General features: G+C 37.4%; 2 protein-coding genes across 2 annotated transcripts; both read right to left on the bottom strand.

The window, feature by feature from the left end:
- Nucleotides 1-1,921: 1,921 nt before the first annotated feature.
- Nucleotides 1,922-12,528, bottom strand: LOC127454512 (T-complex protein 1 subunit gamma-like). Its single transcript, XM_051721804.1, has 14 exons — nt 12,403-12,528; nt 11,735-11,796; nt 11,592-11,642; nt 11,342-11,404; nt 10,012-10,108; nt 9,682-9,799; nt 7,743-7,929; nt 6,582-6,731; nt 6,361-6,493; nt 6,178-6,259; nt 3,357-3,537; nt 2,835-3,080; nt 2,562-2,693; nt 1,922-2,390 (listed from the first exon to the last, which is right to left on the bottom strand). The coding sequence occupies exons 1-14, from the start codon at nt 12,428-12,430 to the stop codon at nt 2,292-2,294; spliced, it is 1,629 nt and encodes a 542-aa protein (XP_051577764.1). The 5' UTR covers nt 12,431-12,528; the 3' UTR covers nt 1,922-2,291.
- A 360-nt stretch (nt 12,529-12,888) lies between these two features.
- On the bottom strand, nt 12,889-22,222 carry pdia7 (protein disulfide isomerase family A, member 7). Its single transcript, XM_051721805.1, has 13 exons — nt 21,950-22,222; nt 21,403-21,481; nt 21,004-21,121; nt 20,795-20,902; nt 20,158-20,287; nt 16,212-16,325; nt 15,993-16,118; nt 15,717-15,899; nt 14,593-14,701; nt 14,381-14,509; nt 14,140-14,219; nt 13,968-14,025; nt 12,889-13,881 (listed from the first exon to the last, which is right to left on the bottom strand). The coding sequence occupies exons 1-13, from the start codon at nt 22,090-22,092 to the stop codon at nt 13,792-13,794; spliced, it is 1,467 nt and encodes a 488-aa protein (XP_051577765.1). The 5' UTR covers nt 22,093-22,222; the 3' UTR covers nt 12,889-13,791.
- Nucleotides 22,223-25,998: the final 3,776 nt, after the last annotated feature.

Here is a 25,998-nt window from a genome sequence, read left to right as displayed (position 1 = left end):
CACTGCGAAAAGCCATTTCAGGTTCGGCCGTGGATATTCAAGTGTTGAACTGCTGCTTGAGGCATCCTCCACATCCATGATAGCAGTTGGAGCCACCAGATATTATGGCGCCACTCAACCTTCAAGTTTTCTATCGGTGTTTTGATTTGACGGGAGTCACGAGACTCTCGTTGCCAATCACGTTGATGGATAAAAATAAAATCATGACAGGTAAGTAGCGAACAAGGACGGAGGGAAAATAGCAAAGTAAAACGGCACGGTTTCTTTATCAGAGCATCATGAGTACAAAACCCTCATAATAAAATCTTCAGCAGGTGGTGCTTTACATAAACTTTTTTTTGAAACAATGCTGTTTCAATGCATTTAAGTCCAATTTTTGACAACCACTTTTGTATATACTGTAAATGTGTTTGAAATCAGGGTAATGTGTCAATGTCTAGTGCTTCAACATTTGTTGGCAAAATATCTGTATTAAATACTTTAAAACTTTTTCTGGTGGAAAATTAATTTTTTTCTTCTACAAATTGCAATACTTTTAATAATTAATAACCTGGACATTATGATTGTAATAAATGTTTAACTATTAATATTAGGACTTTTCAGTGTGACTACTTTTAGGCAGTGATTGAGTAATGGTTAGGAATCTAGAAAACATAAGGCTTCAATCCCAATGCAAGGTGATCCAGAAACCAGTTATTGCTCCATCACTAATGTGCTAATGATCTAAGGACTTAAAGGGATAGTTCAACCAAAGATAACAATTATCTCATTAACCCTCATGCCATATGAGATGTGTATGACTCTTTCTTTTGCTGAACACAAAGACTTTTAGAAGATTATCTCAGCTCTGTAGGTCCAAACAATGCAAGTGAATGGTGATAAGGCCTTTGAAGCTCAAAAAAGGAGATAAAGTCAGCATAAAAGTAATCAATAAGACTCCCTTGGTTTAATCAATGTCTTCTGAAGTGATTCAGCTAGTTTTCTGTGCAGACAGATCAAAATATAACTCCTTTTTCACCATACATCTTGCCATAGCAGTCTCTAGGCATGACCATGATTTCAAGCTCAATTACATTTCCTAGTGCTTGTCGCATGTGCAGAGCCAGAACCCTTCAAGCTTAGTATAAAATAGCATAACGCAGCAGTCCCATAGACATTCTCTGGGCGGTACGCTGGCAAGGAGACAAGATACCATTTTTTTTAATGGATGTCTGTGGAGGAGATACTTTGGTGTGCTGAATAAACTTGCTTTTGTGAGACCACCTGTCCGCCAATCAACGTGTACACTAAACAATCCTTTTGGAGTGAACTATATGTGGAGTTTACTACGATAAAATTGCTGTTTTTAAAGAGAAGACATGGTAGGTGTCAGTTTACGGCTCTCCCCATTCATTTGTATGGTATCAGTATACTGTGACTCACTATCGTAACACACTAGTTGAGTTACGCTCTCTGCTATGGTAAAAGCGTGGAGGTTGTGATCTCAGTAAATATTAGAATCTCTGGCAGAGCGCTAGATGGCACTATAGGAAATGTAATCGAGCCTGAAATCATGATCGCCAAGGAGACTGCTGTCAAGATGTACGGTGAAAAAGGAGTTACATTTTGGTCTGTTCTCACCCAAAACCATCAGGAACGCTTCAAAAGCACTTTGGACTCTGATGGAATATGTTTATGCTGACTTCATCTCCTTTTTGGAGCTTCAAAGGCCTGATCACTATTCACTTGCATTGTATGGACCTACAGAGCTGAGATATTCATTTGTGTTCTGCAAAAGAAAGTCATACACATCTGGGATGGCATGAGGGTAAATGATGAGAGGATTTTCATTTTTGGGTGAACGAACCTTTTAATCCCATCCTGTCCTTGCAACAAATTTACCCAAAAGGCAAAAAAAAAAAAAAGAGGCAAAATACAACAATTGGATATTGAAATTTATCACCAGTAGGAAATAAAACTTAACGATACCAGTAAAGTGAACCACAGAGATACTAGCACAAACACATCTTAATCCATTCCAGGTTTGTATCATTTGCCAGAGGAAGAACTAAATGAGGGGAGAAGAGCTTTTAGCCTAACGATACAACACAAAGCAATGGTGCAATTGGCTTTTTGATAAGAACACATTCTGTTTGAGAAGTGTTTTGCACACATAAATGCTTGTATATATATGCGCTCTTCATTAGCTGCATTCCATTCACTATTTGCAATCAGATTGGTTGGTCTCTCAACTGTCCTTTCTGTACTCTTTTTTTCCTTCATCCTTTGTTTTGCCTGTATCTCTTGTTCCTTTATTCCTTGTCCTCCATAGGTGCGCCACCCCTCTGTTCATCTCCCTTCTTCTTGTGACCAGAAACAATGTCATCAATGCGCAGTAACAGTATAGCCGTCTAAAAAAATTAAAAGACAACAAAAACCAATAAACAGTCATGTCAGAATTTGTTTTTTGGGGGAGAAACTGAGATATTTACAAAATTAAAGGCTGTAGTAAAATACTCTTAACATTTTTTTACTGCACTACTATTCAGCGATAATGAACTCATTTGGCATCAGACTTTTACCTCCACTGCAGTCTTGTATGTCTGCGCTTTAACTGCCAGAGGTTCACAGATCCCCAGCTGCTCCATTTCAGCCAAGGTTCCCGTCTCTCCATTGACTCCCCATGAAGCATTGCCCTCCTGGGTGTGCTTAGCCTGGAAAAGGGGTGAAGAGACACTTTAACACAAACTGAATGTCCATTACTCAGGAGAAAGTGAGTAGCGGACACACAATCAGATTAACTGCAATATTTTTTAAAAGTATTTTTAATATCACCTTGTTGATAAAAAGCTTACCCTGAGAGCCGTGAGCACACGTATTGCAGAGGCTCCACAGTTCTGGATAAGTGTACGCGGGATGACCTCCAGGGCCTGAGCCACTGCCCGGTACGGCCACTGCTCAACACCGGTCAGTGCTCGTGAACGCTCTGTCAGCCGGTGAGACACTGCCATCTCAACTGCACCACCGCCAGGCAACAGATATGGTTCCAACAGAACGTTGCGACATACCTGCATGGCATCCTGAAGGTTTCGCTCCACTTCCTAAAAAAGCAGAAACAGATTTATCAGTCAAACTGTAATGAGTTAATCTGGGCAAAATGCCCTCATATATATCAATTCAAAGCCACAGCAAACTCTGGCTAAACTGAACAAACATTTAACAAGGGTTCTGTTGAAACTCCAGAGCACCTCTTCCTAATGTTTTTTTTTTTTTCTTCTGTAATTACTAAAACACATTCTCACTAATCTCCAACTAAGAATAACAAATGTAACAATGTCTCTTGTCCCTTTCCGACACCCACTCCTGTCTTCTCTCACCGCCAAGATCTCTTTGCTGGCTCCTCTCAGCAGGATGGTACAGGCTTTGGGGTCTTTACACTCTGTGACAAAGGTGAAATACTCATCACCGATCTTCTTCACTTCAAACAGGCCAGCTCCTGTTCCAACATCCTCTTCACGGAGCTCATCTGTTCTACTGGCAATGCGAGCCCCACATGCTCTGAGATACAAGCAGAAATATAAAGACAAATTAGCAAAACACATTTTGGGCATGATTTTTAAACTCTGGTAAAATACATGCAGTTGCGATGTGCAAAACTACCAATTCTCATAATCAACTAATCGGTCGGTTGTTTGAACGACTAGTCAGTGTTAAGGATAATTATGTATAATTGGGCTCTGTTATGATCATGTGACCCTGATCAGACATGTTTCAGAGGGAAATACTGACGCTAAGCATAGCAATTCAACATGGTAACTAATGGATATTCAACAAAAAATATAGGCTAAATAACTAACATCTTACTGCACAAAACTATCAAAGAAAGAAATAAGAGAAGCTCCAATAAAGAACAGCACAAAACTCAGGGTTCCCACTCTTTTCACGGCACAGTTTTCCAGGATATTTCCAGGACATTTTTATGTACTCATCGTGTCTAATATTTAAGCAAATAAACAAGACATCATGATGTACACTGCCGTTCAAAAGTTTGGGGTCACATGACTGAAATGTTTCTCATGATCTTAAAAATCTTTTGATCTGAAGACGTATGCTTAATTGTTTGAAATTAGTTTGTAGACAAAAATATAATTGTGCCAACATTTAATTCATTACAAAAGTTTATTACAAAGATTTTATTTAAAAAATATATATATATATTTTTTTTTTAATGGATGACTTGGACCGAATAATAAAGTGCCCAGCATATAGATGGGAACTCCTTCAATACTGTTTAAAAAGCATCCCAGGGTGATACCTCAAGAAGAAATGTCAAGAGTACATGTCTGCAAAATCTAGGCAAAGGGTGACTACTTTGAAGATGCTAAAATTGTGAGACTTATTTTGGATTTTTTTTTAGTCACAACATAATTTTCATAGTTCCATTTATGTTATTCCATAGTTTTGATTACTTTATTCTAAAATGTGAAAAAAAAAAAAAAATTAAAGAATGAGAAAGTGACCCTAAACTTTTGACCGGTAGTGTATATTGTTGTTATTGGATGGTTATTTTTTCTGAATTCCGTATTCGACAGTTTAAGTGAGCAAAACTGTCGCATTGTACAGACCCGCATCTACTACAAACACACACATAGCGCCAAGATGCTCATGACTCTGTGTTTGTTGTCAGCGTATGAGCAGCCGGCTTCACACATTCATTTTGAAGCACGCAGCACATGCAGATTATATATTTAATTAAATCTCCACTTTCTGTGGTTTAATAATCAAACTAGGACATATTGTGATTTTAATTTCATTAATTATGCATTCAAACATTAATTTCTAGTACAATTTGTCAAATTCCATGACATAGTGTTTTATAGTTAATGCCATTTTTATGACTGGATTCAGACTGAAAATGTTGTAACCACAGTTTAAGTGGATCGTTGAATTATTGAAAATTAATTCACAAGTGTAAAGGCTGCATCAACGTGGTAGCATGCTTTGCCACCAGCAGTGACATTTACAAATTTTCTTCATTTTCCATAACTTTTCAATGACTGGAAAACTGCATTGTAAAATTCCAGGTTTTCCAGGGCACGTGGGAACCCTAGAAACCACTTATGTGCATCCGTAATGACATGGTTCAATGTAAACAGAGAGCTTGGGAGTCTCAAGGTGATCCTTAATTCACATACAAAAGTGCAAAACTGCAAGATAATATTGCATGTACACATCTAGTTCACGACATCAAGCAGTTTAACCTTTCTAACTGCAACTATTTATTTAAGCTGTGTCAGACAGAATCAGCGAAAGACATTAATCTCCCCAAAGCACCTAAAAATATGGGAACATTACTCATAGTAGAGGATTTAACGTCTGACAGTGATCATCCTGTAACGTGTGGTTGATGCAGCGCTTTGATTGTTGTAACAGCAGTGGTGCATAAATGGACTACACATAAAACATTAAAATGACTAAACTTCTTGCAGAGGGTTTAACAGTGCTGACTATTATTCACTTTTAAGCAAGCTCTAATCACACAAAAACACTCCGAGAAGTTGCGTCTCTCAATTAATTTCTGAATTGTGTCTCCCATTAAGCCACCATCACTAAAAATATTAATGTTAGTAGTCGACCCCACTAATAGACTAGTCAGTTGTTAGATGACTAGTCAACCACCGTAGCACATCCCTAATAAATAAAAGTATACACTACCATTTAGAAGTTTGGACACACAAGTGAATTTATTTTCTGATATTCATTTTTTGTTTCTCTTGATTTAAAGGCGTTTGCTTGAAAGTGGTTTTGTAGACTAGTAGAAATTGTATATGAATTTAATTTACAAAACTAAAATAAGTTGGACTGGATAGTGAAGGACAAGCAGCCAGCAATTCCAAAGCATACAGGGGAACTCCAATAATGATTCAATAAATCAACCCTGGTGGACTGGATACACCACAAAGTTTCTTACAAGAATACTCCATGTGCAGAGCTGTAGGCAAAGGGTGTCCATTTTAAATAATCTAAAATATAAAAGTAATTTTGATTTAACATTTTTGGCCAAAACATTACACCCATACTTCCATTTGTGTTATTTCATAGTTTTGATTACTATTATTCTAAAATCTGGAAAATAGTTAGTGTACGTCCAAATTTTTGCCTGGAACAGTATATTGACAAATGCAGATATTTCCACACCTTGCAATGCGGTTGTTGTCCGTCTTTCTGACGCGACGGATTGCAGTGATGTTTGCTTTCATCAAATAGTGCTGAGCCAGATCTAGAGAGGGGACAAACCATTTACAAATATGAAACTTGGATTCTGATCTTACCATTATCCATCCTAATAAGCATATAATTGCATTGGGAGCACATTTGTACCTGAAATTCCCTTTTCAGTAAAGATCAGGTCGGGTTTGAGACGGATGACGTCCTCACAGATCTGCTGAATGTACTCTTCCTCCATCTGCAGGATTCGGGAAAAGTCTTCCTCACGAGTAATCTCAATATCCGTCTGAGAGGAAAGTGGCAGGCAAAGGTCAGAGTTTTTAAAGGTCTATAAATCAAGCATTCAAAGATTTTGGATTCAGATAACACCTCACCTGGCTCTCACCCTTCTTGTACTCCAGAGAGCAATCAAGCAAAACAATTCTAGGGTTCTTGATGAGTCTTCTCATACGGGGGTGAGTTACATCCTTATTTACCATAACCCCCCTTAGCACACATGAGTCCTCAATGAAGCCACCAGGCACCTACACAACACAGTAATTATTTGAGTTTAGAAAAATTCCATCAAATGTAATTTTTTGAAGAGACCATTACTAAAACATGGGAAGTGCAGATAGGTACAGATAGACCTTATTCACACTAGTGCCATCTTTGATTTTTAATGGGAATGACAACGAGGCTGTGAGGGATAGACTTACTGTCTCTTCAATGGCACAAATGGTATAAAGCTGTATAAAGCTCCTAGATCACATCTCATTTTCCACAACTCATGTTGTCTGGAGTTTATCAATGACAGATATTTCATCAATGTTTTGTCCGTAGAAAGATCCAAAAACACTTTAAACCGCAGTACAACCCACTGAAGAGATGGTAAGTCTATCCCTCACAGCCTCGTTGTCATTCCCATTAAACATCAAAGATGGCGCTAGTGTGAAGGTTTAAAAAAAAAAAAAAAACGTTTAAAGAAACAGTTTACCCTCAAATTTTTATTCTCTAATCATTTACTCACCCTCATGCAGTCTCAAACACGTAAGACTTACTTTCTTCTGCGAAAAACATTCAAAGATTTTTTTAATGCATATGACATCTGTTTCGCCATACAATGCAAGTAAACAGGGTCCAAATCTTTCAAGCTACAAAAAGGACATAAAAGCTGCTTTGCACATGGGTCAGGAGCGCGGAAGTGTAATTAAGCTCGTTTCATGATCAGGCCAGGAAAAAGGAGTTATATTTTGGCCTGTTTCTCACCCAAAACCCATTGTATCACTTCAGAAAGCATTTTTAATTAAACCACTCGAGTGGTATGGATTACCTCTATGCTGCCTTTAGGTTCTATTTGAAGGACCCTATTGACTTGCATTGTATGGAGAAACATCATATATCCATCAAAAAATGTTTGTTTGTGTTCCACAGAAGAATGTTATATGAGTTTGAGATGGCTTAAGGGTGAGTAAATGAGAGTTATCATTTTTTGGCTAACTATTCCTTAACCAGCATCGATTTTCATAAGGAAAATCCCTCCAGTTCTCTCCTACCTTTTCGACTTTGGCATATTTCTTAATGTCAATCTCCTTGCGTCCATTCTCCTCCAGCTCAACAGTACGGACAGCATCAAGAGCGATGTTACAGGCCAGGGTGGACCAGCGGCTGAGAGCTTTGGTGTTGATGGCTGAGTTTATTATCTTCAGCATCATATCCCGATTACTTACATCAACTGGGGTGCTATAGAGGCCAGAAGAGACTATCAGACTCAAGAGCATGATCACAGCAGTGTGTAGTTGTTTGATTATTAGCCCCTTCCTAAAGGGTTTTCACATTGCCCATCCACTGATAATAAACCTAAGGTGCCTAACCCTTTAAGCTCTGAAGGTGTTTTTAAAGATTTCCTGTTTCAGTGGCAAACCCAAAATTAAAGTATTATTAAACAAAAAAAAAAAACCAAACAAACAAATAAAGAGGGTCAAGTGTTTGGTATCATTATAAAGAAAACGTTTCAGATTTTTTAATGATATAGATTATGATGAATTCTGAGACTCTCAGCCTAAGAAACTGCTGAAAAACGTGAGCCAAAAATGTACATGTTCTTATTTTTCTGACTTGACATTATATATATCTCTGTGTGTAAATAAGGTGGCTCCAAAAAACTGATGTTGTTTTGTTCCCAATCATGTCACCTGTAACTGAAAAACAATGTGTGTTTATACAAAGCAATCAAAATTTATAGCATTACAAATATAATTTATCCTAGTGAACAAAAATGTCACCACGTGTCCAGAAGCCTTTCCAAACAAATGAAATGTAATAATTGTACATAAAAACGAATTACACATGCAAACATAACAATGACTGAAGGTATGCATAACATACAGATATATTTTAATGATAATAAGATTAACAGAATGAGTGCCATTTGACTTAATCACAGTAATTGAGTCTGTGTCATGTACATGGTGCCATCTCCTGGTGGTCATATGTAACAGTCAACAATCACATCTTTCTGCCCAAATATGGCTGATTTTTGCACCAATATGAATCCAATCTGATTGGTTTAGCATTCCATGATGCTACATCATTTCTGATGATGTCATCTAATCCAGGAAAGCTAACATGTTTTCAGCCAGATTGCAAGATGCCAGATGCTGCATATTGTGCACGTTGTGCTTGGTGTGTGACATATTTATGTATGACTTCTGAAATTGACTTCTTGTCATTGTTATATTGCATATTTAACCATATTATTTTCATGCTTAAAGTATATTTTATCCCCATCATAACTGAATCCTCATTTTATTTTTGGGTTATTGTGTGCATTGCATGCATAGACATGCTATTGTAGTATTACGGGTTACTAGCATTATCAGCTGAGGCTGTATAATATAATAGAAAAATAATAAAGTCTTCCATTAAACACGTATAAGCAATATCATGAGTTTCACCTCTTAAATTTGTGTGTAGTACAATACAAACATTAATAGTAGTTAAAACACTAGAATAATCCTATTCAAATATACTGGTAACTGTTGGTGGTTGAGGTGATCGAGTCCAATGTTCTCTATGTAAAAGCGCTTTGAGTGTAGTGTCAGAAAAGGGCTAAGTGTAAAATTCATTCATTCTAAATATATAAATAAGAGTATATTTTATCTTCATCAAAGAAAGTAATATTTCAGTTTTAAATGTTTAACTGTATAACGTAATATCAACATGAATATACACTTTATGACTCAGGCTCTGAATATCTCCAGACTTGATCACACAAAGGTGATGTCCACGTAAGCTTAAATCATGAGATTCATCCACCAGAAGAGCAGTGCCGAAACACGACTGACATAACGTGTTCTTCTGCAAATTGCTTACAATTTTAACTTTCAACCACAGATGTCACTAGAGAGCACAAAGTCACGTCGTGCAGCTTTAAAGGGTTAATGCCCGAGATCACATACAGAAATTTCTAACATTGTATTTCTGTGTGATTACCTGATGTCTTTGAGTATGTTCAACATGTCATCAAGAGCCTGTCTGTATGCACTGATCACCACGGTAGGATGCATCTGCTGTTCCAGAAACTGCTCAGCCACTGAAAGCATCTCACCCGCTGCAAAGACACAATAAACAAGCAGTCTCTAGTAGTAACTGGGCATTTAATGTTACACTCTTTGCTCTTTTCAACTTTTCCCAACAAACTGCAGTTATAAGTGATAAGGTGATTCTTTCAGATCAAACAAAATAGCTGTAACAAAATAGTTTATGAAAATTTTTTACAATTTCTGTTTTCTTTTTGTACAGTATAGATAAAAAGACCCTCACCCAGAATAATAACAGAGGTGGTTCCATCTCCAACCTCCTCATCCTGTGTACGACTGATCTCAATCATGGACTTGGCAGCAGGGTGCTGGACTTGGATCTGAATGTGGCAGAGAGCATATAGGAGACTGTTAGGCCTGTTCACACCAAACCCGTTTTTTCAGCACGATTGTTCGTTCTGAACAAGCTTTTGAATGGTAACAATGGATTCAGATGGCACTATTAACAGCAGGTCCGACAAATCTTCCGACAACAATCCAGAGTTTTTTTTTTTTTTTTTTTAAACAGAGTGTTCTGATATTTTTTTCTTTGAACTGCAATGAAAACTGACTGACCAATGAGAAAAAAGCTTTTTGTCATTTTTTGAGTCGCTGCAGCTGCTCAATCCAGCGTGTTGGTGGCACTAATCAACTGGTAAACACAGGCATTGGATGTGCAGCTGATAAACACCCAGAAAATTATATACTTATAGTTGCAGTTCATAAACCCTTTGAACGGCAAACATAAACCTGGTCTGTTTTTGAAAGTTTTCTTGTTTTTTTTTTTTTGTTTTTTTTTTGTCTTAATATACATTATTTAAAATGTATATCAATGTCCCTGTATATAAAAAGATTTTTTTACTTGCAAAGTTTTAGACAAACAAATTGCAGAACCAAACTGTTATTTTTATTGCAAGCACAATATAACAAAGTATTGCAATAATTTAAATAAAAGGAAATACCGTGAGCAGAGTTTTCTTTTATATTATTATTCTTAATATATGCATCATATTTTTTTACTATACTGTTATTCTCAGTGTACATTATTCCATGTATTTATATCACTGTACCTTGTGTTATATTATCCAGGCATTATAAAAAGAGAAGTAGAGTACGGGAGTCTGGAATATAGACCTAATTGTAGTAAAATACATGTGCAAATAAATATGAAACAGCCCTCTTTACACATCTCACTCGCATAAAAAACAGATTATATACTCCTCAAAATGCATCAACATCATAGAAAGGACATAATGAAACAGTTATGCCGATTTGGGTAAATAAATGCTTTAACAGCGTTTATCATATGAATCTCTAATAGTTGAAGGGTAAGGACAGGAGACTGGTATAACAATAGCACCGCAACAGCCGCCTACTGTACAGGAATAAAATAGTTTTTAGTTTAATTTTTTTACAAACTCAGTGTGAATAGACCTTCCGTCAGATTTTCATCTCACAAAATCGTCACGGATTTGGTGTGAACAGGCCTTTATTTTAAACATTCAATTAAGCACAAACAAATCCGATATAAAACTTCATAAACTACTGGGAGGAATAATGGGACTCTAGGTTACCTCTCTCAGAATTGCATTGCCATCATTGGTCATGACAATACCACCCATGGGATCCAGAAGCATCTGCACATAGACAACAAATCAGGCCATCAAACCTTATTCTAGAGCAACACCCTCTCTCAAAGCAAACTGCCTTTTCCATGTGAGGGGATACATGTACTGCATGATTCAGAGCTATTCTCAATGTTTAATCTAGTAATAGACAATGCATCAAAATATATTAGTGTAGGCTAAAAAAACAGAAACATACCTTCATCATAGCTCTTGGTCCCAGACATGTCCTGATGACATCTGCAATGGTCTGAAAAAAAGAGGAGGAAAAACCAGGCTAGTGATTTTGTGTCATTTGACAAGTCTGTCAGATATCTCTCAGGAAAAAATTAACGGACCCACCTTAGCCGCAGTGATGTTTCCAATCTGGACCTTTCGTCCAGACTCTCTCTTTATGTTCTGACCTTTTATGTGCAGAAACAGAACCATTGTACATAAAATCAACTTCCTACTATGATAAACACATGTTTTTCATTCATTAGGACAAGATAATTTACAGAAAGCAAGAGGCTTTAAAATCTAGCACAAAATCAATAACTATATACATGCTTAGTTGGTAAATATGAACATTATTTTCTTTCAACCCAAACATATGAACAAGGTGCAGCTCTGGTCAGCACACCCTCAATCTCTGCGCAGTTAGCCTGCTGCTAGCTCATTTGAATAGGCTTACTCTCGTTAGCCAGAACCGACTGCCCCCATAAAGCCAGCAGATTACTGAAAATTAAACAGCGTTAATATCATTACCGAATGTGTAATTTTTGATTATTTGTTACTGGTAATCTTACTATTAAAAAGCAGTGTTAGCTTTGAAGCTAACACAATGACTAATCTGAAAATGTCATAAGCATGTCAGCCACGCGAGGCCCCCGTGCCACCCCAGTTAGCTTAGCATTCGATCACTACAGCTTGAATAAAACTCTTATTTTAACAGTTTCCGAGTCCGGAAGAGTCCCGTATGAGATGTACTATTGCATATTAATAGATGGAATAATGAAAGCAACACTCACTAAGCACAAGAACCGGTCGACCCATCATGTTTGCGGCGTGGTTTAGCTCACCGGTACCGGACAACAAGCACAACTGCAAGAGGAGAGGATGCACGAGGTGTGACTGGATCCTCAGCTACAGGCCAATCAACAATCGAGAGTCATTTGACATACACCCACCTCGACCAATCAAAATGAGCTCAGCACAACCTTTAGAGACGGGTCTAGAGTGGAGCAGAGCTGAAAAGTTCTCGAAAGAAGCTCCCTAGAGCTACGAGCAGAGCCGCAACCAAGTCTACAGTTTCAGTTTTTCTAAGATAGAAATTGAACTTCAAATACAAATAATTAAACACGCAATTACAGATATAAAAACTGTACATAATTATAAATATTTTATGATATTATATAAAACTATACATTTTACACAGGCGCCTGAGGCAGTTTTTGTTGTATGGTAAAATATAATACAAAATGTGCTTGAAAAAATATGCTCTACACAGAGTCAGATAAAGTGTCTGTCCATTCCTTTATTATTTCTGCAAATATCAAACTTGCCTGGGAGCAGTTGTCTCATGTCCTCACATATATGGACGGAGCAACTGATCCAAAATAAGCCCTGACAGACATTTGATTTGGCATGACAGACATGAGGAGGAAGTAAAGGTGCCCCATTTAAAACTTACAGAATCTCTATAACACATCCTATGGATTCGAAATGTTAAAGTTTTATGGTAATATCTGAACAGACCATAAACAGACTTTGCAATATTTAAATTATAATGTATCAACACCAAAACCTAAATGTTGTAAACTAAACATGAGCAAAAAGTTTGTAATGAGGTAAAACATTTTCTTAATTTAAACAGGTGCATTCATTCAAAATGATAAGAAATATCTGTGATCTCAGCACGTCAACTATTTGACCTGTACAGTATTCTTATTGTTAGTGTTACAAATGTAATATACTCCATTACCAAAATAAAAATAACATTAGCATCAGTTACTCTTTAGGGTGCTACATTAATGTTCATGTGTGCAATAAATGACCTATTAACACAACCTCTTTCTCACTAGCAGTGCATTTTGTAAATTGAGAATGAAAGAAAATTGTGGCAACTTACAAAAAGTGGCAGATTGTTGAACAATAACTGATGAAAAGAAAAATATTTCAACAAACATTTTAAACTCCATTCCTTAGCATGTGTCCATTTACAGTCCATAGGGATTGATATTTAACAAGGGAATATTTGGTATAGCAGTGGGGCTAATTTGCTGTGATGATCCCATTTAATGTAATACAGAATAGCTGCTTTTCAGCTGTGAATGAATTGTCTGGCTGAATATCAGTTGATCACTTCAGTGTCGTTCTGTGCATTTCTCCACTGTTAAATTCAGTGTCTTTATGCTTTTTTACAGTTCATCCCTTGAGTCATTTAAGATGAGCGGATTTGTGGCCTCTTTCTTCAGGTAGCTGATGAAGTCACTAATATCACGACCACCCTGGAGGAGAAAACATGTATAAGTAGCATTGTATTAGTCAATATGTCTTTAAACAATCTGTGTGCATGATGAATGATGAGATTCACCTCATATCGGCGTGGCTGGTCTTTTTGTCCAGAGGGTACAAAGTAAATGGTTGGAAATCTAGTTCAGAGAAAACAGGTGATGAGTAAACAAAGCAAATGGAAGAATGTCACTGAAGGTCTGTTGTATTGAACCAGAAGTAGACCAGAGACAATAAGAAAGACAAAATGTTACCCTTGGACGTCATAATTTGGAGGGACATCATTCACAGTGGCGTCCATTTTGCCAATGATAATGTTCGGGTCCCCAGATAGCTGATACACAAAAGACATTTTGAGCTTTTTTTATTTATTTACATATGCCTGATATAAAAACTGGGTAATTGTATTAATTTCCTTTTAGTTTCACTTGTTAATGCAAAAAGACGTAATGCATATTTCACAAGGCAATAGAACAACAGATCTGTCTGACAAACCTTTTCTCCAAGCTCCTTGTATTTGGGCTCCAGGTTCTTGCAATGGCCGCACCAGGGAGCGTAAAATTCAACCAATACATCCTTCTCTGGATCATTCACAATCTCCTCAAACGTGTCAGCCACCACGACCTGTGCAACCACATGAGTGAGGTATGGCAGAAAATAAAATAATCTTAAAATGTGAAATACATAGTGTTTGTGAGTGCATGTACCTTGACGGGGCCATCGTTGGACTCTGGAACAGGCTCCGATTTTACATATCTTTTCAACCTGTTGGCAAAGTAATCCTCCAAGAACCTCTCTAAAGACTTGCCATCTCTCCTACAATACACACAGAGGAACATATCAAACATTGGCTGAAGTTGTGAAAACTTTTGGACTTTCTCAAATATACAGTTTATTTCTTCGTAGATTTCTCAAACAGCATGAAGAGTGCAAACAACAGAGTGCAGTGTGTTTTTCATTGTCAATAGTAAAATACTGTATCCACTCACTGAGCACTTATTAATGTGATTATCTAATCAGCCAATTGTGTGGCAGCAGTGCAATGCATAAAATCATGCAGATACGGATCAGGAGCTTCAGTTAATGTTCACATCAAACATCAGAATGGGGGAAAAATGTGATCCCAGTGCTTTCGACCATGGCATGATTGGTCTGAGTATTTCTGTAACTGCTGATCTACTAGGATTTTACGCACAACAGTCTCTAGAGATTACTCAGAATGGTGCCAAAAACAAAAAACATCCAGTGAGCGGCAGTTCTGTGGACGGAAACGCCATGTTGATGAGAGAGGTCAACGGAGAATGGCCAGACTGGTTCGAACTGATAAAGTCTACGGTTACTCAGATAACCACTCTGTACAGTTGTAGTGAGCAGAATACCATCTCAGAATGCACAACACATCGATCCTTGAGGCAGATGAGCTACAACAGCTGAAGACCACATCAGGTAATTTATTAGGCAGAGAGTGTTCCTAATAAAGTGCTCAGTGAGTGTATATTGTGAATATAGATGTTTTAAGTATGAAACAATGAATACAGAAACATGAAATGATGAATAAAACTAACACAAATAAAAAAAATAATAATAATTTAGATAAAAAAACATGCTCCATCATGACAACATCAAAGTTTAAATCTGTACTGATTCTGCATTTCATTTATACATAATCAAAGCAGCATCATATACTAAGGAGTGGAGGTGGGTCAGAGCTGGTCATAAAGAAACAGATTTTATGTTGCATTGTCTTTTTACACAGAATTTTAAGCAGGCACAGAGCCTAAAGAAATAAAGACACGTTATGGGTCACCAGAGAGATTTCTGCAAGACTCACGTGAATTCTTCCTGCATGGAGTACTTATGTCCTGCTCTGGTCCGTATGGTGACGATGGGAATCTCTCCTCCCTCAGACAGACCCAAACCAAACTCCTCCTCGAGCTCATCCTGGAACTCATGCCGATCTGCCACTGCAAAACTCAGACCTCGATCCTGGAACTGAGTCGCCACCTTCATTATTCTGAAGGAGAGAAACAGAAGGAATATAGAGAAAGAACACTAAACTTCACTGCAGCTCTATGTTTATCTAATGTTCCACCGAGTGGGCCCTCACCTGTTCCTCCAGTAGTTGGTGCCTTTTACATTTCGTATGTAATCAACATTGTAATACGCAGTAAGCAGGTCACTTCCTTTCAGATGGTCCCTATTGTCAGTGGTTAGATGTGGACAGAGACCAAATCTAAGGGGAGAGCAAGAAAACAACATCAAAAGTGGGAACATATGGGGAAACAAACCACAATAAAATACTATTTAGTGCCTTTTGCAAACATACACATTATCTCGGATGAATGTACGGAAAGAGGGAATCAAAACAGATTCTGTATATTTCACCATACTGTCCTCAAACTTGCTGTTTAGGTGTGGGGGACGGAACAACAGAACACATCTGAATGGAAAACAGAGAAAGTATACCCATATTAGAATAACAGCATGTGGAAAAGGGACATTAATGACATAAATAAACATGGAATACTTATTAGGGCTGGGAATTGATACAGATTTCAAGATTCAATTTGATTCCAATTAACAAGCTCTGAATTCGGTTCGATTAAATTTCGATTCATAAGAGTATATTTCATCCATCTGGTTTACATATAAAGTAAAAAAAATCACTCAGCTAATGCTGTTAATTATAAAAAGGACCTTCTAACTAGTGCCCAATATAATCGGCCGATATTAGCCTTTCACAGATATATTGGTATCGGCGTATATGTTTTCTGATATGTGCAGATATTAAAACTTTTTTTTCAGAACATATAATGCAGAAAACAATGCTTGGGTGATTTAGAATTGGTGTCATAGCATAGTTTGTCCAGCAGAGAATGCTCCGACTCCATTGTTTACAGAGCTGAGCTGACGGTGATTCTGCAGACAGGGTGGAGTTAAGCGGTGCAGAGTTAAGCGGTGTCTTCTCGGTAAGTTGCTAACTACCTTGTGAAATACATACTGGAAAGTTAATAAACAATGACTCCATTTTCCCTTTTCAATATAACTAATATAACGTTAACACTGTCCCTGACAACCATGTCACTCATGTTTATCACATCTGTTTGCTGTTAGCCAGCTATATTTTGTCAGTGCAATGGTGGAAAGTAAATAAACAATGTCCATCTTTTACTCTCCGTTACAACGAGCTTATAGCTAACTAGCTAACCATGTAGCTACTTTCATACCTTGTCAGCTGAGTGGAAGCTAATGTGTAAACATGTATTCACCAAACTGTTTTGTTCAGGATTCACAGTTTGGCACCCTCTTCAATCGAACAATTCCAGTTGTTGCATTTACAAAATGTAATATTTAAAAGTCTGGTTTTCCACCGGAATACAGTGTAACACAGCTGCCGCTGTTCATCTCTTGACTCGGCAGCAGCGAACCATGTGTTATAGTTTGTGACTGTTTTGTTATACATTAACAGTGAAATATTGCTGATGATGTTTAAGCAAGAAAACTGTACTTTAGTACAATTTAGAGGTACTTACACTTTACTTGAGTATTACCATGGCATTTTTTATTACTTTATACTTCCACTCCACTACTTTCAGAGGGAAATATTGTACTTTTTCCGATGTTGACAATGTATAATAATAATGTCAAATGTTCTTTGATAAAAATATCTGTTTAAGAAAGCAGCCTTTTGAGTACCTTTTTATAGTCATATTGGTGCAAAAAGGTCTGTTTTCATTCCAGCTCAAAAATTCACTATATCGACCACCATATCAGCAATCGGTGAATTTACCCCCTCTAAAATCAGTATTGGTCTCAAAAATCCCATATCGGTCAGGCTCTAATTCTAACCTTCTAGGTACTAGAAATATACATTTTACAAATTGTATTTTTCACTAGTTTTTACCATATTGGTCACATTTAAGCTTTTGAATTCAGTGTATTCCATCAAGAAATTGCATTTATTATATTGCATATACACGGGCGGCCAAAAGTTTGGAATAATGTACAGATTTTGCAGTTTCGGAAGGAAATTGGTACTTTAATTCACCACAGTGGCATTCAACTGATCACAAAGTATAGTCAGGACATTACTGATGTAAAAAACAGCACCATCACTATTTGGAAAAAGTAATTTTTGATCAAATCTAGACAGGCCCCATTTCCAGCAGCCATCACTCCAATCCTTGAGTAATCAGGCAAAATTGCTAATTTGGTACTAGAAAATCAATTGCCATTATATCAAACACAGTTGAAAGCTATTTGGTTCATTAAATGAAGCTTAACCTTGTCTTTGTGTTTGTTTTTGAGTTGCCACAATATGCAATAGACTGGCATGTCTTAAGGTCAATATTACATCAGATATGGCAAAAAAAGAAACAGTTTTCTCTAGAAACTCGTCAGTCAATCATTGTTTTGAGGAATGAAAGCTACACAATGCTTGAAATTGCCAAAAAAAACTGAAGATTTCATACAAAGGTGTACACTACAGTCTTCAAAGACAAAGGACAATTGGCTCTAACAAGGACAGAAAGAGATGTGTAAGGCCAGACATACAACTAAACAAGAGGATAAGTACATCAGAGTCTCTAGTTTGAGAAATAGACACCTCACATGTCCTCAGCTGACAGCTTCATTGAATTCTACCCGCTCAACACCAGTTTCATATACAACAGTAAAGAGAAGACTCAGGGGTGCAGGCCTTATGAGAAAAATTGCAAAGAAAAAGCCACTTTTGAAACAGAAAAACAAAAATAAAAGGTTAGAGAGGGCAAAGAAACAGATAATTGGAAAAGAGTGTTATGGATTTTAACCCTATTGAGCTTTTGTGGGATCAGCTAGACTGTAAGGTGCGTGAAAAGTGCCGACAAGACCACCACATTTATGGCAAGCGCTACAGGAAGTGTGGGGTGAAATGCAGCCGAGTATCTGGACAAACTGACAGCTAGAATGCCAAGGATCTGCAAAGTTGTCATTGCTGCATGTGGAGGATTTTTTGATGAGAACGCTTTGTAGTTAAAAAAAGTTCTGAAAATTGTTTTCAAATTGTAATAGTATTTTTTCACATTATTAATGTCCTGACTATACATTGTGATCAGTTGAATGTCACTTTGGTGAATAAAAGTATCAATTCTTTCCATAAGAGCAAAATTTGTACATTATTCCAAACTTTTGGCAACTAGTGTATATTTTTTGTTAAATGTTTATTTTACATGCATAATTTGTACTATTTACAAGTATTTTCATTGATATGTAAATCATGCGCTAAATCAGTACTGTCTCTTTAAGACTACTGGCATCAGCCAGTGAGGCAATATTAACGAGAGAGGATATGTTTCTTTAGCGCATCCATGCTATGTGTGATTAGAATTACTTCTCTTTTTTTGTTGTTGCTTTTTTTTTTTAGTACTGACTGTAAAGACCAGAAAGGGTATTAAAAGAGACATAGAAGAGACTCACTGTTGAACTTCACCACTATACTAAAAAACTGGCAAGTTAAAATCTAAAAGTTTATGAGCCAGTGGCTAATCTCACACATTTTTACTCATGTGGCACGAAATTTGGTCGCATATGCAAGTGATTTAATCACTCTGTAGCAGGTCGATGTAGCAGGGGAGTAAAAGATCAGTCTTGGGATTTAAAGGGTTCATGACATGCCTTTTTGTATTATTTAATATTCTCCATGAGGTTCACTTATAATATTAGTAAGCTTTTTTGCACACAAAACAGTAATATATTTGTAAAACATTACCATTTTCTACCCTTATTTTGACCCTCTGTCAGAAACGCTCAGTTTTGGTGCTGTTTCTCCTTTAAGACTTGACAGTAAATGGCCACTGTTATGATCGGCTCTCCTCTACTGACCTGCTCTCTCCTTGCCATCTCACTGCTCACCGCTACTGGGCGGGCTACAGAAGTGATAAGGAAAAGTAGGTGTTGATGTGCTGTTATGGAGGCAGTCAGATGCAAATGTCATCCACAGTGTGACATCACTGTAGAGAACGAGTTGTTTTGGGCAGCTTGGTTTCAACAAATGCTCTTTTTGCAGTGAAGGGGAAGTTTTGAGTTCTGAAACTTAGAATATGTTTTTATAGTACAATGACCTTTTCTATGTCAAAAGATCAAGGAAAATTGTATTCCTTATGTCGTGACCCCCTTTAGAATCGATATAGAGAGTTCAAACTAAGATCATGATGAATCAGAAAACTGATATTTTTAAGTAGATGCTCAGGATCACAAATTGTCATTTCTTTCATGGCTTCTGTAATACATACTCTCCATCTACCCCATGTTTCAGGCCTGTTCTCAGATCAGTGGAATGAGCAAATCGATAGCTGTCCCTCAGGGCACTGGAGACGTTCAGAAACTCTGCAAGCTGTGCACTGTCATCCCCAGAGAAAAAGCCTGACTTGCACAAAGAGAGAGGGGAACAGAAGAAAGCCTATTTGAGTATATTTTCCAAACCAAACCCTCCATCCCAAAGAGACAAAGATGAATGCATTCAGAAGAAAAGTCTGATTTGTTTTGAATCATCTGCTTTAGGAAAGATCTGATCATTGTGACTACTTGCTAGTGTACTCCAAAAATGTTAGCAGATTCACACATTTCAAATTTACAGTCCTTTTATTCTGGGGTAAACAACAAATACACTGATGATTCAAACATTATACTCACAAATAAAATAAATAAATAAATAAATAAATAAAGCACTCTACAATGCACCCCCCATACCAGTACTTCTGACTAGCAATGGCAAGTAGCTGAACATTTTCATTGCAGTGATATAAACTCCACACCCCAAAGTACTGTAATAGGAAATATGTTAACACAGGTAAGGAGCTGAACTTGTCAAACGATTTCATGGGATCTTTAAGCAAAGATGTTTTGGCAGGCATTGCAAACTCAACTCACCCACCACACTGGCCTCGTAGTTGTCAACAAAAGAATCCAAATCTGCTCCACTGAGCAGAGCCACAGAACTTGGCCCTGCCTGCTTTTTCATATAGCTCACAATTCCATCTGTGTCAGATCAAGACACAGATTAGTCTGTGAATTATTAAAATATTTACAGGCCAAAAAAAAAAACAACCAAATAAAACCTATGGAGACAAAGCATCTACCTGCTGTTCTGGGGCCATCATAGGATTCAGCTTCCTCTCCATTGCGGAAGATTTTAAGGGTGGGGTATCCATTCACTCCAAAACGCTCACAGGTCTCAGAGTTCACTGTGCAGTCAACCTGAACAAACGGAAAGAGACATGTTTACTATTTACAAGTAAGGTAATGTGTCATATCACATTATACAGTAATGTACATTTTGTCAGCAGTCAACTATATTGTACTTGATCTACTTCAGCAACCATCAGTTAAAAGCATTCTAACGCAAGAGCAAGGAACTAACACAGTAGAAGTCTGGGACTAGGAATATCTCACATCTCACTCATGTACTCTAAAGAAGACTGCAGATCTTGAGCTGAGTAACAGGAACTGATGGGTCCATCACCTGTATCACATCTCACCTTTGCTAGAGGTACTGCCCCTTTCAGCTTTGTGGCAGCAGTCTCATATTCTGGAGCAAGCCTCTGGCAATGTCCACACCTGTGGTAACATCATACAAGACTGATGTTAATGATGCATTACAGCATTCTACCATGTAACTGCCTAAACTGCACGAATGCAGACAGAGTTTCAGGTTAAAGTGAGGTATTAGTTTTAAAACCTTAGCATACTACAAAACATAGTGTCTTATAAGAGCAAACGAAAAAATATATATATATATATTAGGGTTTTGTTTTTCTACAGAGGATTGTGCACCATAATTTAGATTTATTTACCTTAACACAACCATGCATTCTAACTTAAATCAATGCATCTTATGGTAATTTACCACAACTTACATCCACACATCTCAACAGAACCATGCAACATATACCAGGTTCACGCTTTACCGACGGTCAGATACAATTAAAACACTGGCATTGACGACAGCAAAACTTAAACACACCTGACGGTAAAAGAACACTGTAATACATTTTATTATACAAATACGTAGTAACTGGAACATACCAAGGAGCGAAGAACTCCACCAGCATAGTCTCGTGCCCGGCTGCGCCCTGATCAAAGTCGGAATCTCCAAGCTCGAGCACATCGCTGCCCTCCGAACAGCAGGCAGTAAAAACTAGAAAAATGAAAGACCAGGGTAAGCGCATTTTGACGTTTGTCGGTGGCCGGTATGAGCTTAATTAAGGGAGAAAGAGCGTGAACTTGAACTGATGTTGGCCCCGCAGCACGAGGGGCTACTGAGCTGAGGGACATGTATGGGCAGCCAGAAGGTCCAGAAAATGCGCCGTTCTTCGCGTTTGATAAATGGGGAGACAGACTGAGGGAACAAAACAGGCTTAAACATCTCCGCTTGCTGCTACAACACAGGATGGGATTTTTTATTTCACATTCTGTTCACAAATTCAACAGAGATGGAGGAATGCAGTAATTCGTTTTAGCACTAGAGGTCACCATAATATATACATTTACATATTACATTTAAAGGGATAGTTCACCCAAAAATTTATATTCTCTCATAATTTTCTCGCATTCATGCCATGCTAGATGAGTATGATTTTCTTTCTTCTGCAGAACACAAACTAATATTTTTAGAAGAATATCTCAGGTCTGTTGGTTCTTTCAATGCAAGTGAATGGTGGCCAGAAATCTGAAGGTCAATAAAGCAGATAAAAGCAGCATAAAAGTAATCCAGTGTCCAGTGGTTAAATCCATATCTTCAAAAGCGATATGATAGGTGTGGGTAAGAAACAGATCAATATTCAAGTCCTTTGTTGCTATAAATCTCCACTTTCACTTTCAGATGTGAAAGTGAAACTAAGCAGACGCCACATGTGTCTTTCTGTTGTGAAAGTGAATGTGGAGATTTAGAGTAAAAAAGGACTTTAGAATTTTCATTTTTGGGTGCACTATCCCTTTAAGATTATATTCAGAGGAGGTTTTATTTGCCAGTTAAGATTGCCCTTTGTCTTTTGGAATTTGACTCAGCAATAACATTAGAAATCAAATAAAAAAATAAGAAAGAAGTGGACAGCAATTCTCAGATGCTGCTTACGTACAAATAAATATAAATAGATACACACAAATAAGCAAGAAATCAGGGTATGACATATGTACAGTTAAAGACTTGTGTGATATATGATATATGTAGAGATATATAATATAATATTATTGTAACAAGGTAAATGGAAAGGAGGAGGCGAGAACCGGCTTGACAATATAAATAAAGGTTTAATGATAAACTTAACCAAAAAGACAAACACACACACAGGTGTCGGACAGCTGTCCGTAACTCTCTCTCCCTTGCACTGCCGTCTCAGGTTGGCCTTATCCCTCTCAGGCTTAATCAGCCTAATTAGGGGCCGGGTGTGCGGAATCACGACCCGGCCCCGCCCTCCGGCCCCGCCCTCCGCCCTGCCACAATAATATAATATAATATAATATAATATAAAACTCCAGCATAAACAAGTCTATGTTAACATTACCACATTCTAGCTAAAATGTCATGTGGTACTCTGTGAAGTCTCATTTGTTGGTTTGAATGTAAAGTGTTCGGGTGACTATCACAGTAAAATTCAGAAGCAAGCCGAAAATACAATGTGAAAAAAAAATGTCCCAAATTACCCTAAGGCCTACTTGTTAGTAAAAGAGAAGCCATTTAGTGCCCTTTTAGTCATTTGAGAAGTGCAATAGGCTTGGCACATAAGAAAGATTTATTTTTATTTCAAAGATTTTCTCAGAATAAGAAGTTATACAAGGAAACATATACTGTATCACCCGGGGAATTTCAAGACCTGCAATGTGCAAGTGAAGCTCCTGTGTTCCAATGATAAGCTGATGCCAAAACTGACTCAGCCCATCTTTTGCTGAGTGTATGAGTGAAACGGAAACTCTGTTTTCCTTCATTCTCTATTATTTCCCATGTTATAGTGAGTTATCTTATAATATGATACGTGAAGGGGCGGGGGGGCCTGAGTAGCTCAGCGAGCATTGACACTGACTACCACCCCTGGAGTCATGAGTTCGAATCCAGGGTGTGCTGAGTGACTCCAGCCAGGTCTCCTAAGCAACTAAATTGGCCCGGTTGTTAGAGAGGGTAGAATCACATGGGGTAACCTCCTCATGGTTGCGATTAGTGGTTCTCGCTCTCAATGGGGCACGTGGTAAGTTGTGCATTGATTGCAGAGAATAGCATGAGCCTCCACATGCTGGGAGTCTCCACGGTGTCATGCACAACGAGCAACATGATAAGATGTGCAGATTGACTGTCTCAGAAGCGGAGGCATCTGAAACTTGTCCTCCACCACCCGGATTGAGGTGAGTAACCACGCCACCACGAGGACCTACTAAGTAGTGGGAATTGGGCATTCCAAATTGGGAGAAAAATAAAAAATAAAAATATGATATGTGAAGGGGAAATACGCCCTGGTATGTCACTTATCATTAAAGGCAGCAGGAAACCATTCTCACAGACCCTTCAATGCAATGGCTTACCAATCATGGCTGTTAATCTTTCTTTGGCCTTAAGTTCTATTTTTGAGCATGACATTCTGAATAGTAATTTTGAGAGGGGGATTCTTTGTTGACTTTCCAAATCCTAAATATTCCATTTTACTCCCTCATTACTTTTAACTGACTAGTTTTGTAAGGGTTTTGAATAAAAAGGTTTTTACATATGCAATATTCCTTAATTTAACTTTCCAGATCATGATAAAATAGAAAAGAAAATGTCTAAAAGCCAATGCAAAATCTTTTGTGAAAGTGTCTAATATGCCCTAATGTTGATGTCTGTGGTGTAAAGGGATAACTTTAACAATAGTAAGGGAACGTCTGCAAATTCATTCCGTTGACGTGCAAGCTATACATAAAAACCTAATAAAACACATTTTCACATTCCAAAGAATGAGTATAGTAATTAATTATTTTAGAAAAAAAAATAAACAAAATGTTATTTTCACATTCTTAAGGTTGTAGTAAGCTGCTATTGGACAGACTGACTTACTACAGGTGAAATTATTACAGTATGCCTTATGATATGAGTACAGTAATCAATTACTTTTAGGAAAAAATCACAAAAAATCAACAAAATGTTATTTTCAAATTATGAAGGTTGTGGTAAGCTGCTATTGGACAGACTGACTTACTAAAAATTACATTATTACAGTATGCCTTATGATATGAGTACAGTAATCAATTATTTTAGAAAGAAATTCATACAAATTCAACAAAATTATATTTTTACAGTCCAAAGGTTGTAGTAAGTTGCTATAGGACAGACTGACATACTACAGATAAAATTATTACAGTATTTCCTATCAATTCAAGTTAAAATCAATTGACAGCATTTGAGGCATAATATTAATTACCACAAACATTGATTTTCACTTGTTATTTATGTATAAGATTTTTATTTATTTATTTATTTTTATTAAAAGTTTTTATTGATTCCATATAACATATATATAAAAAAAATAATAATAAAAAATAACAGAATATTTGGAATCACATTATATTATTTACAACCCTTCCTCCCGAACATTAACCACCCCACCACCCAGCACAAACAGATACCCCAGTGATCAAATACAATTGACAAAGACACACAAACAGACAATAAAACAGAAGAAAATATTTAGAAATACGTTTAAAAAAAGTATATGTTCAAAAACAAAAAGGCTACAACATACAAATTTAAAACAACACGTCTCCCTCCACTGCCACTTCCCGAGAGCCCTCCAAAAAGGCCAAATAGCTGCCCCAACTCCTGATGAACATATCCATGTTGCCTAGCCTTCTATATGACAACTCTTTCCAAGCTGCCACCCTGCCCATCTCCTCGCACCACTCACGAAACAAGGGGGCTCCAGCTAACTTCCATCCTCTAAGGATAACCTGTCTGCCCACCATAACACCGGCCAGGATCCAATTCTTCATGTACTTATCTCCTACATCAATGACTGCCCCGTCACCCAAAATACAGAGCCTGGGGCAAAAGGAGATCCGAGTATCCAATACGTCGTCCATAAAATTCTGGACCCTCAGCCAGAAGTCCTGTA

The sequence above is a fragment of the Myxocyprinus asiaticus genome, chromosome 16 (assembly GCF_019703515.2).
Source record: "Myxocyprinus asiaticus isolate MX2 ecotype Aquarium Trade chromosome 16, UBuf_Myxa_2, whole genome shotgun sequence".
NCBI lineage: Eukaryota > Metazoa > Chordata > Actinopteri > Cypriniformes > Catostomidae > Myxocyprinus > Myxocyprinus asiaticus.
This window is presented reverse-complemented; position numbering and strand designations above follow the sequence as displayed.